Raw genomic sequence first — 14,097 nt, 5'->3', positions numbered from 1 at the left:
CAGGCAGGTTAATTCTCAAGTGGAATTTTAATGATTTCACTTGGGAACCTGTTGAGTCAGGCTTACAAGGAAGAGTCTATTAGACCAAAATTCCTTTTTCAACATTTATATTGTAGGAATCTGATGAACACTTACTTAACCGGTTTCTCAAGGATCAAAAGAAGTACAGGCGGGAGCTGGCTTCTAATATAATAGAGTTCATATTTATCTTTTGATCTTCCTCTTTTTAATTAAGAGGACTATTAAAGTAGTTGAGCCTGGAGTGCTTATGAGCTAGCTGATAATATCTTTTAATAAAGTAGATTACTTTAGAATTAAATCCCTGTTACTTATCACTACCATCCTTATCCAGTCGGAAATAATGGGTGAGGACTTCAACTTTGAAAGGTTTCATTGTTCCCTGAAGAGTGCCTCAAGCCATGGTGTAGTAGGTGATAGAAACAATTACGGAAGATTAAAAGGGAAATATTCACCTCACCGAATTAAAGATTACACACGCCGAGACTAATAGGTTAAAAGCTTTGTCAAATAGGCTTTGGACATAGTTTTTGAATGAGGATTTGTGGTCATGGGGGGCCCAGTGCATATTGGTGTTCATGGAGCCCTTTAACAGTTAACAGGCAAAAAAAAAAAAAAAAAAAAACAGAAAAACAAAACCCACAAAACAGCAACAAACAATAGCAAAACACTTAGCAGGCTGAAGTTCTAAGGGTTTTTACATTTTTTAAAACTTGTAAACAAAACAAAACTCAGAAGAATGTGTGTATGTAAAGTCTTTACATATTTATTATCCGTTCTTTTGTGGAAGAAGTGTGCTGGCTCCTTTGGGACTAACTCAGTTGTTATTCAGGTTAACAAAGTTGCTCATATGTTAAAATGTGTCTGGTGTGTTTAAAATGTGTCTGATGACATCTGCTTTCATCCCTTTAGGCCATGAACATTGTCACATCCGTGCTGCTGCTTTATGCCAAAGAGGAGGAAGCTTTCTGGCTGCTGGTGGCTTTGTGTGAACGCATGCTCCCTGACTATTACAACACCAGGGTGGTTGGTACGTGAGGGTGCAATTAATTTATGACCCTTATCTCATCAGGAAAATGCTTCTAGAACCAGGAAACCAGCTGTAACCCTATTTCCAGTCGCCATTAGCCAAAAGAGTGTCAGACAACTCGTTTCCCAAAATGGGAATGAGAGGACTTGAATCAATATAGATTATACACAAAGGAGCACCGTGGAGCTTCTCCCCCTGGAAAGAATATACGTCTCACTGCTTTAGAAAACACTCAGTGTGGGTGTCTGTGGCATGTGAGAGCTACACCAGGCACACAGATCATCAGTCCCAAAACGTTTAATAGCGCTTTCGTGAAGAGCTTGGAATCTATGGAAAGCAGAAGGATTCAAAAAAGGAGTGGGCAGAATAGCATATAAAAATATACTCAGAGCTCAGTTTCTAAGGTGTTTTTCAGAACTGGTTTCACTGCAAAGCAAGCAGTGATGGTGAGCATTTAGATAAATTATTGGTGTCTCTCCATATAATCCCCTTCAGTGTTAGACATTCATTTTAGCAGGACAAGCTTTTCATTGCTAGTATAGCAAAAGGTGTACTTCATGCTCTCCTCTGTTCTGTCTTCATTTCTAAACTTTTGCACAGTAGATTCATTGGAAATACTCTCCAGAAACCTCAGGAAGTTGATCATGAATGTGTACAGCTAGAATGCTTATAATTTGGGGAGAGGGGTGGAAACAGTTATTTAAAGAAACAATTCCTGTATGGGGACCAAGCATCCAGAAGAATGATTTTTTTTTTTTTAAGAGTTTGCCAAGAAATGAACCTACTTAGATGTATATTTCATGCCTAGCCAAACATATGTTGCCAGGGAAATAATTGTGTGTCTGGAAGATCTTGTAAGTTGACCTTTTCCACAGCTCTTAGAGGTGTGATGATATTGCTCTTTTATGATAAAGAAGAAGGGAGGAAGGCCCCAGAAAGAGAAGCTGCAGTCAGAACTCATCTGGTGACTTGGCTGTGCTGATACCTTCGTCTAGTAACGTAGTGATTAGAGTTCTGGCTCAGTAGCAGTTGTCAACTGGATTATTTTCGTCAAGCTACTGGGTTGGGTTCATTTGTGAGAAGGTGCTGTTGGTTAACCATGACCTTTTGCATCCACCCCCGCTGCAGGTGCCCTGGTGGACCAGGGTGTCTTCGAGGAGCTGGCCCGGGACTATGTCCCGCAGCTCTACGACTGCATGCAGGACCTGGGCGTGATCTCCACCATCTCCCTGTCCTGGTTCCTCACCCTGTTTCTTAGCGTGATGCCCTTTGAGAGTGCAGTGGTGGTCGTCGACTGTTTCTTCTATGAAGGAATCAAAGTGATATTCCAGTTGGCCCTAGCTGTGCTCGATGCAAATGTAGACAAGCTTTTGAACTGCAAGGACGATGGGGAGGCTATGACCGTTTTGGGAAGGTATTTCTCACTTGAAAACTACCTTTGGGTTTTCTTCTCTGTACTTTCCATCTGTCTTTCTCCTTGGTTCTATGAGTCTTATTTGCCCTGACGGTTATCATAGGGCCCACTTCTCTGTGTGGTTGAAGATTTTTTTTTTTCTTTGTCTTTAGGAGTGAAGACAGTTAACTATACTTCAGTTTAAAAAAATAATAAAATTTTAAAAAGAAGTGAAGGGATTTTCATTCACTCTTAAGGAAATTCTAGTCTTCTGATATGCAGAGTTTGCAGAAAATACATGGACAGCTATAAAGGGGGAATTCCAGATTTGGCTCCCAGTGACTCAGGATTCTGTTCTTCTTCAGGTATTTGGACAGCGTGACCAATAAAGACAGCACGTTGCCCCCAATCCCTCACCTCCACTCGCTGCTCAGTGATGACGTGGAGCCCTATCCCGAGGTTGACATTTTCAGACTCATCAGAACTTCCTATGAGGTAGGTCTGCCTGGGGTCACAACACTCTGCGTGCTCAGAGGGCCTCCGCTGGGTGTGCGCCACACGCTTCCATCGCTAACCCAGGGTGTCTCCTGCTTCCCTCCTGGTTCTGAGAACTGGTTGTCAAAGCAAGCAGCTCTCTACCAGCTGACAGCTTTGAGCTTCAGAGAGTGCCACTGAATGAATGGGCCAGACACCACGGAGCGATTGTGTGACCCGCTCAGACCTCCGATTCTTGGCTTTGCCCACCTTGTAGGCTGATCAAGGAGTGGCTCGTTTTCAGCTCTGGGTGGGTTGAGGAGGGGCTGCTGAAAGCAGGCCTGGGGAGGTTGACCTTCCCTGTGCTCATGCCAAGTCCTTGGGTCTCCTGGGGAATAGACGAGCCAATCCTCTTATGGGGGGAGCACACAGAATACTCTCTCCTCCCAGAGAAGAACCAAACTTCTGGAATTCCTCTCAAATTGCTCGGCCCGGGGTGGGGAAGGTATGTTCTGGTCCACAGTGACCCCAGTTCTGGTCCTGAATTTCACAAAAGAACTAGTGGTGCTGTGTACCTCATGGCACTTGTGGTTTTTGGCATTCTGAGGACTCAGGACCCATAATACCTGTGGTTTGTTCGTTTCCTGATCACTAAGGAAGAGCATGCATGAGTATTTTGCTGGGCACACCAGGTCCTCTCTAGATGTTTTGGGATTGTGTGACTGGTGATTGTCAGCATTCCAGCTAGCAGCAGCCTGGATACTAGAGCGATGGTGACCTCCGGTTGAGGTCAGAAAATCTCTCTTAAAGAGAATTAAAAAAAAATAGGTGCTTTTAAAAAAAATTGGTATGGATCCAGACACGTTTTCAGAAATGTGTGCCCTTAACTCAAAATACAAGAAAGGCTGATAATTTATTATTTCAGAAAATTTTTGTTAGCACTCCATACATATTAAACGAAACATTTGGGGTGTGTTTTAGCATCATAAAAATAATGCATGCTTATTGTAAAATAATGTAGAGACTGAACACATGTGAAAGAAAAACTGTATCCTGTGAGCATCTCACCATATCTCGCTCCAGTATGTTTCTATATTTGCAATTTATACTTAGGACAAGTATCTGCTTGTAAGTGCTTTGTAACTTCCCATTTTTTACTTAAAATACATGGCAAACGTTCTCTGATATTTAATATATTGTTTGTTGGCAAGTTTTCATAGTCTTAATATTCTGCTTTAATGAGACGCCAAACTTTATTTAGCTGGTCCCTCTTGTTGGACATTTACTTTGGTTGCTTCCAAATTTTCAGTACCATATTGGCAAATTTGTATGGTATTATTATGTATATGTAATATGTATGACACTATGTATTATATAAAAGTTTCTACACAAATAATACATCTCTGACTTTTTTCTTAGAGTCCATTCTTAGGAATAGATTTCCAGTAATAAATCAAAAAGTATTAATTATTTCCAAGCTCCTGACACACTCTGTCCAGCTTCTGTATAGATTTTCCTGATTTAAATTTTCATTAGTAGAGATTTAAGGATGACTGTTTCACTTCACTCTCTCCAAAACTGGTTATTATCATAATGCATTTTTAAAAAAATTATTGCCCCAGGACTTTTAATAGTCCTCCATCAGAAATGTTGAATGATTATTTTCCCAGAAAAAGAGCCCATGTGACTGAAAGCAATAGTTATTATTATAGCTGTGGGTTGTTTTTCTAAAGGCATCCCCGAAACCTTTATTGTGAAGAGAATTCTAGACCCAAGTAATAAAGCTTGGTATGTAGAAACTCAGCTTTGTTCTTCACAACAGATAAGCTAAGGTCTCGCTGAGGTCAGCACGTGGCCCGTTTTTAATGGGAAAGAGTGGCGAATGGAAGCAAGGCCAGAGCTGGGGTCCATTTCCTTCCTGTCTGTCTGGTCCCTAATGGCGCCCCTCAGGCTGCCAAGAGTCCTATCGCAGGACACAACCATAGTTTCCTTCCTCTGCCTGGGAAGACACCCTTGTTTATTTTTACCAGTGTCTACATCACCTGCTCTTTCAATGCAGTGATTTGCTTTTTGTCTTCTCTTTGCTCAGTGGCACCGCCGTGCTAATAAGCCTCCAGTGCCGTCCCAATGCCTTACCTGTATGCACTTGGCAAGTCGCTTCAGTCATGTCGGGGTCTGCGAGACCCCATGGACTGTAGCCCGCCAGCCTCCTCTGTCCTTGAGATGCTCCAGGCAAGAATACTGGAGTGGGTTGCCATGCCCTTCTCCAGGGGATCTTCCCGATCCAGGGATTGAACCCACGTCTCTTAGGTCTCTTGCTTTGAGAGGAGGGTAATTTACCACTGGTGCCACCTGGGAAATCCCCATTGCCTTAATAGGTCATCCTAAGGACAACACCACCAAGTCTTGCCTTTCCTTTTTTTTTTTTTTTTTTGCTGCCTCCTATTAGATTGGTGGTCCTCAATTCTGCCTGTGCATTCAAATTCCTTAAAAAAAATTTTTTTTTAAGCCAAGCTTTTAAAAATATGAATTCCTAGGCTCCATTCTAGACCAGTTCCCTTTGTATCTTGGTATGACACCTATGAAGAAATACTTTTCAAAAGTTCCCAGGTGATTCTGGAGCCCAGTGGGGGCTGAGAGTTACTGCCCTAGATGCAGAATGGGGCCACTAGACGCCCAGGCGGATTTTAACCCGGTTATACAACAGACACCAGTGTTCTGAAGCCGGTGGCTCCTTGCTTTCCGTGCTTCAGGATAGTTAGCCAGGAAAATAGATACGTAGGGAGAATACCGACAGCACATTCAGCCTTGAGATCCCAGGATGCTGCAGGTCCATCACCTTTCTGCTGATGAGTAGATGTAACTTTCTTCATAAATGCCTCATGGGGAAATCTCACACATTGTGAAGTTCTCCCAAGTCCCTCCTGGAAGGAGGGGCAGTTTGAGAGACAATTTTTTTCTGTTTGGGCCCTGTGTGCCGTTTTGTTAGACACACAGACATGGTAGACAAAGTCCCCGCCTTCAGGTTTAATCCATAGACTGAGATGAGCCTCCTGGAAGACGCAGAGCACATTAATAGAAGAATTACATCAGGCACATGACCACCACAGAGTTTCTTCATGTTCAAGTTGACTCACCTGGAGCATTTGAGAAATGTTATGCAAGGGGATGACAGAGGATGAGATGGTTGGATGGCATCACCAACTTGAAGGACTTAAGTTTGAACAAGTTCCAGGAGTTGGTGATGGACAGGGAAGCCTGGCATGCTGCAGTCCATGGGGTTGCCAAGAGTTGGACATGATTGAGGGACTGAACTGAACTGAAGTGGGGAAAGGAGGTGGCTGATAAAACAAAAGGAGGAGTTTGTGCAGAAGGACAGACAGTTTGAAAGTTCAGATTAATGTGTTGGGCTTATTAATTCTGGTGATAATAGCTGTCACTCATGGAGAACCCACCTCGTGTGGGACAAGTGCCAGGTGCTTCATCGATAGCCCCACCAGGTCCATGTTCACACATTTAAGGTTAAAATGTAAGTTTAGAGAGGTTGAGTCAGTTCTCCCAAGGCACACAGAAAGTGGCAGAGTCAGGAGGCAGACGAGAGCTCCCCAGCATTAAAAACCAGAGCCAAGGGGGTGTGTCTGGATAGAATGTGGATGGACTTGTAGGTGTACATATGGACATGAGGTCAATGGGTCCAGTAGCAGCTGGTTAGCGGGAAGTCTTGAAACCACTGATTGATTTGCAAGGCACCCAGCAGCCACTGCAAAGAGAGAGGATCTACTTAGCCATTGTTTGCTTGCTCTTTTCAGAATTCTATTCTGTCCAAGCCCCTCCAAAAAGGCGAAGGGGCAGGGGAGAGGAGATCACGGCCCAGTCCTCCGCATAAACCATTTTCCTTTAGAAATCCTCCGGAAATAGCTAGGCAGGAACCTGGGAGTTTACGGTTTCCTTTTAGGTTAGGACTGTTTGCTCTCAATGAAAGGGCCATTATATGTATTCCATTGTGTCTGATTATGGCCAGTCCCTGGACCTGCCTGGCAAACTGCAGGGTCCATTTCTACTTCAGGAACAGAGGTTAATTAAATATAAAATGTAGAGGGCTCTTTGAAGGTCAGGCTTGGGGGAACTAACTCTTTGGGATTTTCCAAGCACAGATACTGGTACGGGTTGCCCTTTCCTTATCCAGGGGATCTTCCTCACCCAAGGATAGAACTTGTGCCTCCTGCACCAGCAGGTGGATTTTTTTTTTCCATTTATTTTTATTAGTTGGAAGCTAATTACTTTACATTATTGAGTGGTTTTTGCCATACATTGACATGAATCAGCCATGGATTTACATGTGTTCTGCATCCTGAACCACCCTCCCGCCTCCCTCCCCATCCCTTCCCTCTGGGTCTTCTCAGTGCACCAGCCCTGAGCACATGACTCATGCATCCAACCTGGACTGGCGATCTGTTTTACCCTTGATGGTGTACTTATTTCAATACTATTCTCTTAGATCATCCCTTGACTCATGCATCCAACCTGGACTGGCAATCTGTTTCACCCTTGATAGTGTACTTATTTCAATACTATTCTCTCAGATCATCCCTTGCCTTCTCCCACAGAGTCCAAAAGTCTGTTCTGTACATCTGTGTCTTTTTTTCTGTCTTGCATATAGGGTTATCATTACCATCTTTTTAAATTCCATATATATGTGTTAGTATACTGTATTGGTCTTTATCTTTCTGGCTTACTTCACTCTGTGTAATGGGCTCCAGTTTCATCCATCTCATTAGAACTGATTCAAATGAATTCTTTTTAATGGCTGAGTAATATTCCATTGTGTATATGTACCATAGCTTTCTTATCCATTGGTCTGCTGATGGGCATCTAGGTTGCTTCCATGTCCTGGCTATTATAAACAGTGCTGCGATGAACATTTGGGTACATGTGTCTCTTTCAGATCTGGTTTCCTCGGTGTGTATGCCCAGCAGTGGGATTGCTGGGTCATATGACAGTTCTATTTCCAGTTTTTTAAGGAATCTCCACACTGTTCTCCATAGTGGCTGTACTAGTTTGCATTCCCATCAACACTGTAAGAGGGTTCCCTTTTCTCCACACCCTCTCCAGCATTTATTGCTTGTAGACTTTTGGATAGCAGTCATCCTGACTGGCTTGTAATGGTACCTCATTGTGGTTTTGATTTGCATTTCTCTAATAATGAGTGATGTTGAGCATCTTTTCATGTGTTTGTTAGCCATCTGTATGTCTTCTTTGGAGAAGTATCTGTTTAGTTCTTTGGTCCATTTTTTGATTGGGTCATTTATTTTTCTGGAATTGAGCTTCAGGAGTTGCTTGTATATTTTTGAGATGAATCCTTTGTCTGTTGCTTCATTTGCTATTATTTTCTCCCAATCTGAGGGCTGTCTTTTCACCTTACTTATAGTTTCCTTTGTTGTGCAAAAGCTTTAAGTTTCCTTAGGTCCCATTTGTTTATTTTTGCTTTTATTTCCAATATTCTGGGAGGTGGGTCATAGAGGATCTTGCTGTGATTTATGTTGGAGAGTGTTTTGCCTATGTTCTCCTCTAGGAGTTTTATAGTTTCTGGTCTTACATTTAGATCTTTAATCCATTTTGAGTTTATTTTTTGTGTATAGTGTTAGAAAGTGTTCTAGTTTCATTCTTTTACAAGTGGTTGACCAGTTTTCCCAGCACCACTTGTTAAAGAGATTGTCTTTTTTCCATTGTATATCCTTGCCTCCTTTGTCAAAGATAAGGTGTCCATAGGTTCGTGGATTTATCTCTGGGCTTTCTATTCTGTTCCATTAATCTGTATTTCTCTCTTTGTGCCAGTACCATACTGTCTTGATGACTGTGGCTTTGTAGTAGAGTCTGAAGTCAGGCAGGTTGATTCCTCTAGTTCCATTCTTCTTTCTCAAGATTGCTTTGGCTATTCAAGGTTTTTTGTATTTCCATACAATTTTTGAAATTATTTGTTCTAGTTCTGTGAAAAATACCGTTTGTAGCTTGATAGGGATTGCATTGAATCTATAGATTGCTTTGGGTAGTATATTCATTTTCACAATATTGATTCTTCCAATCCATGAACACGGTATATTTCTCCATCTGTTTGTGTCCTCTTTGATTTCTTTCATCAGTGTTTTATAGTTTTCTATGTATAGGTCTTTTGTTTCTTTAGGTAGATATACTCCTAAGTATTTTATTCTTTTTGTTGCAATGGTGAATGGTATTGTTTCCTTAATTTCTCTTTCTGTTCTCTCATTGTTAGTGTGTAGGAATGCAAGGGATTTCTGTGTGTTAATTATTTATCCTGCAACTTTACTATATTCATTTATTAGCTCTAGTAATTTTCTGGTAGAGTCTTTAGGGTTTTCTATGTAGAGGATCATGTCGTCTGCAAACAGTGAGAGTTTTACTTCTTCTTTTCCTATCTGGATTCCTTTTATTTCTTTTTCTGCTCTGATTGCTGTGGCCAACACTTCCAACACTATGTTGAATAGTAGTGGTGAGAGTGGGCACCCTTGTCTTGTTCCTAACTTTAGGGGAAATGCTTTCAGTTTTTCACCATTGAGGATAATGTTTGCTGTGGGTTTGTCATATATAGCTTTTATTATGTTGAGGTATGTTCCCTCTATTCCTGCTTTCTGGAGAGTTTTTATTATAAATGGATGTTGAATTTTGTCAAAGGCTTTTTCTGCATCTATTGAGAGGATCATATGGCTTTTATCTTTCAATTTGTTAATGTGTTATATTGCTTTGATGTATTTGTGGATATTAAAGAATCCTTGCATTCCTGGGATAAAGCCCACTTGGTCATGATGTATGATCTTTTTAATATGTTGTTGGACTCTGTTTGCTAGAATTTTGTTTAGGATTTTTACATCTATGTTCATCACTGATATTGGCCTGTAGTTTTCTTTTTTTGGCATCTTTGTCTGGTTTTGGTATTAGGGTGATGGTGGCCTCACAGAATGAGTTTGGAAGTTTACCTTCTTCTGTAATTTTCTGGAAGAGTTTGAGTAAGATAGGTGTTAGCTCTTCTCAGTTTTTGGTAGAATTCAGCTGTGAAGCCATCTGGTCCTGGGCTTTTGTTTGCTGGAAGATTTCTGATTACAGTTTCGATTTCTGTGCTTGTGATGGGTCTGTTAAGATCTTGTGTTTCTTCCTGGTTCAGTTTTGGAAAGTTATACTTTTCTAAGAATTTGTCCATTTCTTCCAAGTTGTCCATTTTATTGGCATAGAGCTGCTGGTAGTAGTCTCTTATGATCCTTTGTATTTCAGTGTTGTCTGTTGTGATCTCTCCATTTTCATTTCTAATTTTGTTGATTTGATTCTTCTCCCTTTGTTTCTTGATGAGTCTGGCTAAGGGTTTGTCAATTTTATTTATCTTTTCAAAAAACCAACTTTTAGCTTTGTTAATTTTTGCTATGGTCTCTTGATTCTTTTGCATTTATTTCTGCCCTAATTTTTAAGATTTCTTTTCTTCTACTAACCCTGGGGTTCTTCATTTCTTCCTTCTCTAGTTGCTTTAGGTGTAGAGTTAGGTTATTTATTTGACTTTTTTCTTGTTTCTTGAGGTAAGCCTGTATTGCTATGAACCTTCCCCTTAACACTGCTTTTACAGTGTCCCATAGGTTTTGGGTTGTTGTGTTTTCATTTTCATTCATTTCTATGCATATTTTGATTTCTTTTTTGATTTCTTCTATGATTTGTTGGTTATTCAGAAGCATGTTATTTAGCTTCCATATTTGAATTTTTAATAGTTTTTTTCCTGTAATTGAGATTGAATCTTACTGCATTGTGGTCAGAAAAGATTACTGGAATGATTTTAATTTTTTCGAATTTACCAAGGCTAGATTTATGGCCCAGGATGTGATCTCTTCTGGAGAAGGTTCCTTGTGCACTTGAGAAAAAGGTGAAATTCATTGTTTTGGGGTGAAATGTCCTATAGATATCAATTAGGTCTAGTTGGTCCATTGTGTCATTTGAAGTTTGTGTTTCCCTGTTAATTTTCTGTTTAGTTGATCTATCCATAGGTGTGAGTGGGATATTAAAGTCACCCACTATTATTGTGTTACTGTTAATTTCCCCTTTCATACTTGTTAGCAATTGCCTTACATATTGCGGTGCTCCTATGTTGGGTGCATATATATTTATAATTGTTATATCTTCTTCTTGGATTGAACCTTTGATCATTATGTAGTGTCCTTCTTTGTCTCTTTTCACAGCCTTTATTTTAAAGTCTATTTTATGTGATATGAGTATTGCGACTCCTGCTTTCTTTTGGTCTCCGTTTGCATGAAGGATTTTTTTTCCAGCCCTTCACTTTCAGTCTGTATGTGTCCCTTGTTTTGAGGTGAGTCTCTTGTAGACAGCATATATAGGGGTCTTGCTTTTGTATCCATTCAGCCAGTCTTTGTCTTTTGGTTGGGGCATTCAACCAATTTACATTTAAGGTAATTATTGATAAGAATGTTCCCATTGCCATTTGCTTTGTTGTTTTGGGTTTGCGTTCATACAACCTTTCTGTGTTTCCTGTCTAGAGAAGATCCTTTAGCATTTGTTGAAGAGCTAGTTTGGTGGTGCTGAATTCTCTCAGCTTTTGCTTGTCTGTAAAGCTTTTGATTTCTCCTTCATATCTGAATGAGATCCTTGCTGGGTACAGTAATCTGGGTTGTAGGTTATTCTCTTTCATTACTTTAAGTATGTCCCACCATTCCCTTCTGGTCTGAAGAGTTTCTATTGAAAGATCAGCAGTTATCCTTATGGGAATCCCCTTGTGTGTTATATGTTGTTTCTCCCTTGCTGCTTTTAATATTTGTTCTTTGTGTTTGATCTTTGTTAATTTGATTAATATGTGTCTTGGGGTGTTTTGCCTTGGGTTTATCCTGTTTAGGACTCTCTGGGCTTCTTGGACTTGTGTGACTATTTCCTTCCCCATTTTAGGGAAGTTTTCAGCTATTATCTCCTTGAGTATTTTCTCATGGCCTTTCTTTTTGTCTTCTTCTGGGACTCCTATGATTCAAATGTTGGGGCATTTCACATTGTCCCAGAGGTTCCTGAGGTTGTCCTTATTTCTTTTGATTCTTTTTTCTTTTTTCCTCTCTGCTTCATTTATTTCCACCATTTTATCTTCTACCTTACTTATCCTATCTTCTGCCTCCATTATTCTACTGTTGGTTCCCTCCAGGGTGTTTTTGATCTCATTTATTGCATTATTCATTTTTAATTGACTCTTTTTTATTTCTTCTAGGTCCTTGTTAAACATTTCTTGCATCTTCTCAATCCTTGTCTCCAGGCTATTTTTCTGTAACTCCATTTTGTTTTCAGGATTTGGGGTCATTTTTATTATCATTATTTTAAATTCTTTTTCAGGTAGATTCCCTATCTCCTCCTCTTTTGTTTGGCTTGGTGGGCATTTTTCATGTTCCTTTACCTGCTGGGTATTTCTCTGCCTTTTCATCTTATTTAGATTGCTGTGTTTGGGGTGGCCTTTCTGTATTCTGGAAGTCTGTGCTTCCTTTTTATTGTGGATGTTTCTCCCAGTGGGTGGGGTTGGACGATTGGCTTGTCAAGGTTTCCTGGTTAGGGAAGCTTGCGTTGGTGTTCTGGTAGGTAGAGCTGGATTTCTCTCTGGAGTGCAATGGAGTGTCCAGTAGTGAGTTTTGAGATGGGTCTATGTGTTTGGTGTGACTTTGACGCTCAGGGCTATGTTCCTGCGTTGCTGGAGAATTTGTGTGGTATGTCTTGCTCTGGAACTTATTGGCTCTTGGGTGCTGGTTGATTTCAGTGTAGGTATGGAGGCTTTTGGATGATCTCTTATTAATTAATGTTCCCTGTAGTCAGGAGTTCTCTGATGTTCTCAGGTTTTGGGCTTAAGTCTCCTGCCTCTGGATTTCAATCTTATTCTTCCAGTAGCCTCAAGACTTCTCCATCCATACAGCACTGATGATAAAACTTCTAGGTTAATGGTGAAAAGATTCTCCACAGTGAGGGACACCCAGAGAGGTTCACAGAGTTACATGAGGAAGAGGAGAGGGAGGAAGGAGATAGAGGTGATCAGGAGGAGAAAAGGGGGACTCAAGAGAGGAGAGACAGATCTAGGTTGTACTCTGTTCCCTAAGTGTTCTCCACAGCTGAGAACACCCACAGAGATTCACAGAATTGGACTGAGAAGAGAGGGGGAGGGAGAAAATAGAGGTGATCTGGGGGAGAAAAAGGAGAGTCAAGAGGGGCAGAGAGTAATCAAACCAGTAATCACACTCCTGAGTAAAAATGGGTACTGAAGGTTGTATTCTTAAATGTCTGAAATTGATATCAAATACTGAAAAACAAAGATAAAAAATCTAGAGTAGCGTTTAGACTCTTAAAGATACAATATTAAAAAAAAAACAAAAACACAAAAAATTTAAGAAATGTATATGACGTTTGCTTTAAAAATAGGGTCTTTTTTTTTTGCAAGGTTATAGTGGGTTATAAAAATGAAAACTAAGGAGTAATAGAGGACTTTAAAAAAAAGAAAAAAAATTTTTAATTAAAAAATAATAATAATAGTAAAAACATATCTAGGAATTTCTCTGGAGCTGTTGTGGGAAGTGTGGGTTCAGTTCAGTTTCAGATAGCTCCTTGTTCCAGCTTATACTTCTCAATATCTATAGGCCTCTTCTGGTGTAGTCGGTGTTACCTACAGGGATTTTAATCTGTTGCACCGGTCACTTCTGAAGCGGTTCCCTTTGTTTATTTGGCTTCTGTTTGCAGGTCTCTTCAGTGTCTAATTTCCGCCCTGACACAGGCAGGCGGAGGTGGTCTCTTGTTTAGGTTCGCTTGTTCAGTCGTGCTGCGGGGAGGGAGGGGCGCTGCAGACAAATGTCACTGGCGTTTGTGGGGAGCACTCTCTGTGTTCCGGCCACACTGGGTTTGCCCCGCTCATGGGTGTGTGCTTTCCCCGTCTACACTGCTCAGGCTCCAGGCTGCTCTACAGGGAGCAGGCCCTGAGTTGCGTGCACTTCCCAGGCCTAAGCCGCTCAGGTTCAGGTTCTCGGGTCCTCCACAAAAGGTTGGGCCTGCGTTTTGTGCCTTCCCTGCCCAAGCTGCTCAGGCAGACAGGAGCTTCTCAGGCTCATTCTCCCTGGGTGCAGCGCACCTTATCCCCTCCGTGGTCCCAGCCTCAGTCTCCACG

General features: G+C 41.0%; 1 protein-coding gene across 1 annotated transcript in view; it reads left to right on the top strand.

Annotated features, from left to right (window-relative positions):
- The window catches only part of TBC1D9 (TBC1 domain family member 9), a 128,540-nt gene that overhangs the window by 87,750 nt on the left and 26,693 nt on the right, over window positions 1-14,097 (top strand). The window contains exons 11-13 of the mRNA XM_065903915.1: window positions 931-1,048; window positions 2,177-2,462; window positions 2,807-2,936. Of these exons, the coding sequence (XP_065759987.1) occupies window positions 931-1,048; window positions 2,177-2,462; window positions 2,807-2,936 (534 nt within the window). The remainder of the gene's footprint in view (window positions 1-930; window positions 1,049-2,176; window positions 2,463-2,806; window positions 2,937-14,097) is intronic.

The sequence above is a fragment of the Muntiacus reevesi genome, chromosome 13 (genome assembly GCF_963930625.1).
Source record: "Muntiacus reevesi chromosome 13, mMunRee1.1, whole genome shotgun sequence".
Classification (NCBI taxonomy): domain Eukaryota; kingdom Metazoa; phylum Chordata; class Mammalia; order Artiodactyla; family Cervidae; genus Muntiacus; species Muntiacus reevesi.
This window is presented reverse-complemented; position numbering and strand designations above follow the sequence as displayed.